Source organism: Pinus tabuliformis, chromosome J (genome assembly GCF_031772625.1).
Source record: "Pinus tabuliformis cultivar Carrire ecotype Pingquan chromosome J, CPIR1, whole genome shotgun sequence".
NCBI classification, from domain to species: domain Eukaryota; kingdom Viridiplantae; phylum Streptophyta; class Pinopsida; order Pinales; family Pinaceae; genus Pinus; species Pinus tabuliformis.
The window spans coordinates 1,345,371,787-1,345,374,799 of record NC_142295.1 but is presented as its reverse complement, the minus strand read 5'-3'; the positions used below and the strand labels follow the sequence as shown (position 1 = coordinate 1,345,374,799).

The window sequence follows — 3,013 nt, the reverse complement described above, 5'->3', positions numbered from 1 at the left end:
GGATAAGGGATTGCATGAGAGATTTTAGTGATAAAGAGATATTTTGGGAGTTAGTTTAGGGATCTCAAACCTACATGGGTTCTAATCCATTTGTATAGGTGAGCCCATGAGGCATGTATGTATGTAGAAGTGTGTGAGTGAGTGAGGAATGAGAGGCCAATCAATGGGCCAATATTTTTCTCTCTAAATATATTATTATTTCTTAATAAATGATATTTCAGATATTGCGTACTTAATATTGTGTGAATTTCAGTTAGTTTTTATGGTATGTTTATATTCATGAGTGCAAGATATATGGTTAGTTATTGCACCATAAATGGGTTGAAGTTTCCTCTTTTTCATGCTTTGAAGTTGTGATCTTTTTGCCTTCGTGTCTTGTCTCTTTCTTAATATTTCTGTCTTTCAACAGTTGTTAAAGAGGCATAAATTAATGTTATATGCTATGGCCTTACGATGTTTCCTAAAGCATAATTTTTAACTTCAATAATAAAAACTAATCTACTCTACAATATTGATTATATTTGTATATAAAATTTCTATTTCTATGTTTTTTAGACTAAATTTTATATTAAATATATATTTATTTTCTTTCTTTTATATATATAAATACATGAATTACAAATATTTCAATTCCAAAAAATTTAATATTCATAATAAATAATTATTTAAATAATTGTAAAAGCTTCTAATCAATACAATGATATTAAGCAATGCAAAATTTTGTTGATAAAAATATATTTTTATTTAAACCATTGTTAAATTAAATATTTTTTTAATTATTTAAAAAAAATTAATTATAAATAATAAAAATAATAGTTTTGTGAGGTGATAATTTAGTCAAAAATAATTTTTGCCCAATTTTAACAAAATTTGCGTGAATTTTTTTAAAATGAGAATTATAGTTGTCAATTCCGCCATCAAAAGAATAATTCAAATACTCCCACAAACTTCCAACAAAAGTATTACCTTATTAGACAACATTATTATAAAATATCTATATATCTAATTATAAATAATCAATATTTTTATTAAAAAAATATAGATAACGAATATTAAAGAAAACATAGATACTCCACCCTCACCCTAATCAGAGGTTAAATTTGATGGGTACCACTAACCATCATAGAATTTTTTGGGACGATTTTATTTTTAAATTTTCCTTCATATTACTTTTAATATTTACTTTTACCATGCATAATATTTTTTTTATACAAACATAATGAATGAAAAATCATCCTTTTTATTCCTTTTCTAAAGGCATTTTTTTATATATGCATCCATACATACTAGACACCACCTATAATAAAACTACTTCCGAACGTTTTTTTTTTTTGTAATTCTTGACAATGTCCCAAATCAGAAAAAATAATATACCAATAGTTTTGGCAAGATATGAGTATAGTTCGTAAAACTTACATATTGGGTTGGTCGTCTACCTTTGACCATTCTTTCTCCACTTACACAGAGAAATCTCTGCTCCCTCATGAAGGGCTCCATGATGCTTATTATTTATAGCGCTAGTAACGACATTAAGATGGGTGTTGTTGACAGGTCTGGTACACTGGTACCGCTTACCCATATCAACATGTCGAGTGAAAAGCACAACCTCATTCAAATCATTAGGGTGGTAAGGACCTAAGTGATATAAACATCAAAATAATATACATAAAAACCCTATTCATCACCCAAATACCATACATTTTGTTAGATCCTTAATTCACTTCGTAAGCCCCTCTTACTAGACCCATTGAAATCACCGATCTATATTTCACTAAGTCATACATAAGCCACTTGTAGCAACCCCATTGAAATCACTATTAACTATATCATAAATCCCTACATAAGCCCTTTTCAACAATCCTATTGAATTCACTATTATCTATGTCATAAAGGTTTCCATAAAGTCATTATAATAACTGTTATGAAAAAACTCACATTATCCCTGTTAGCATGCCCATGCCTTAATTACTAGCATGTAGCTTTGTTTACCAAGGAAAATGCAGGAAATCCTTCATCATCATTGGCTTTCACATTCCATGAAGTATTTGTGATCCATTGTAGTAGATCGAAAGCATATAATCAACCAATCTATTCACACACGCATAGAAAATACTAATCTTTATCACAAAACCTTCTTTGTGATTGGTTTATTTATAAAAACACACAGAGAAAAATTTAATCTCTTCCATCGACCTGTTTTGGGTTTCGTTCACACATACATACTTTAAAAACCCAATTTATCACACTAGACATATTTGGGTCTTGTTCACATAGAGAAAAAGTGATATATCACCAACTTGGCTTGGGTCTGATTCATTTTTACCATCATATCTACCAACCAAGAAGAAATCAGGATTAGTTTTAGAGTATATCTTCACAATATCTCCTTGAACAAGTGGTGGATACTGACCCCCATGAGGAACCTCATATGGATGGTGGGGTTGAGGATGGTGGTGTCCATGCATTCTCTTAGACCTTCACACACAACATTCATGTCCATCTCCAATCTCAAACATTATGACTCTTCACTTATCGAAAATTGGTTGGTTCCACCACTAAGGTTGAGGGTCCTAGTTCCTACCATGTCTGTCGTTGGTATCCATTAGTATATTTGTGGTGTTCGCAAAAGGTTGTCAGTTCTAGATATTAATGGGTGGCACGGCCTCTAGTTTTCCATTACATGGAGCATGCAAGTCTACATACCAATTGCCTTGTGGGTGCCCCAGATTCCACCTTCATGGAGGTTGGCTATGATGATAGGGTCCTTTTTGTGCTATAAATTGAGATTCAAGTGACGAGGGATTAGGCATTAGGGTTCCAAAAAATTGTTGTTGAATTTGAAATTGAGAACCAATGTTGTGGCTACACATTTTCATGAAAATAAAAATAATCTATTGGATTTAACTATATAAATTATTTAAAAATAATCAAATTGAAAATAGATGGCTTGCAATGGAGATTGGAACAAGTGTTATTTTGACTATTCAAGGTTTCATTCATGATCCAATTTCTC

At 30.8% G+C, this 3,013-nt stretch overlaps 1 protein-coding gene across 1 annotated transcript; it reads right to left on the bottom strand.

The window, feature by feature from the left end:
- Positions 1 to 1,432: 1,432 nt before the first annotated feature.
- LOC149232360 (ricin B-like lectin R40G3) lies at positions 1,433 to 2,465 on the bottom strand. Its single transcript, XM_089381892.1, is given in 3 exon segments — positions 1,433 to 1,640; positions 1,931 to 2,059; positions 2,299 to 2,465. Coding segments are annotated over 3 exon segments (504 nt in total).
- Positions 2,466 to 3,013: the final 548 nt, after the last annotated feature.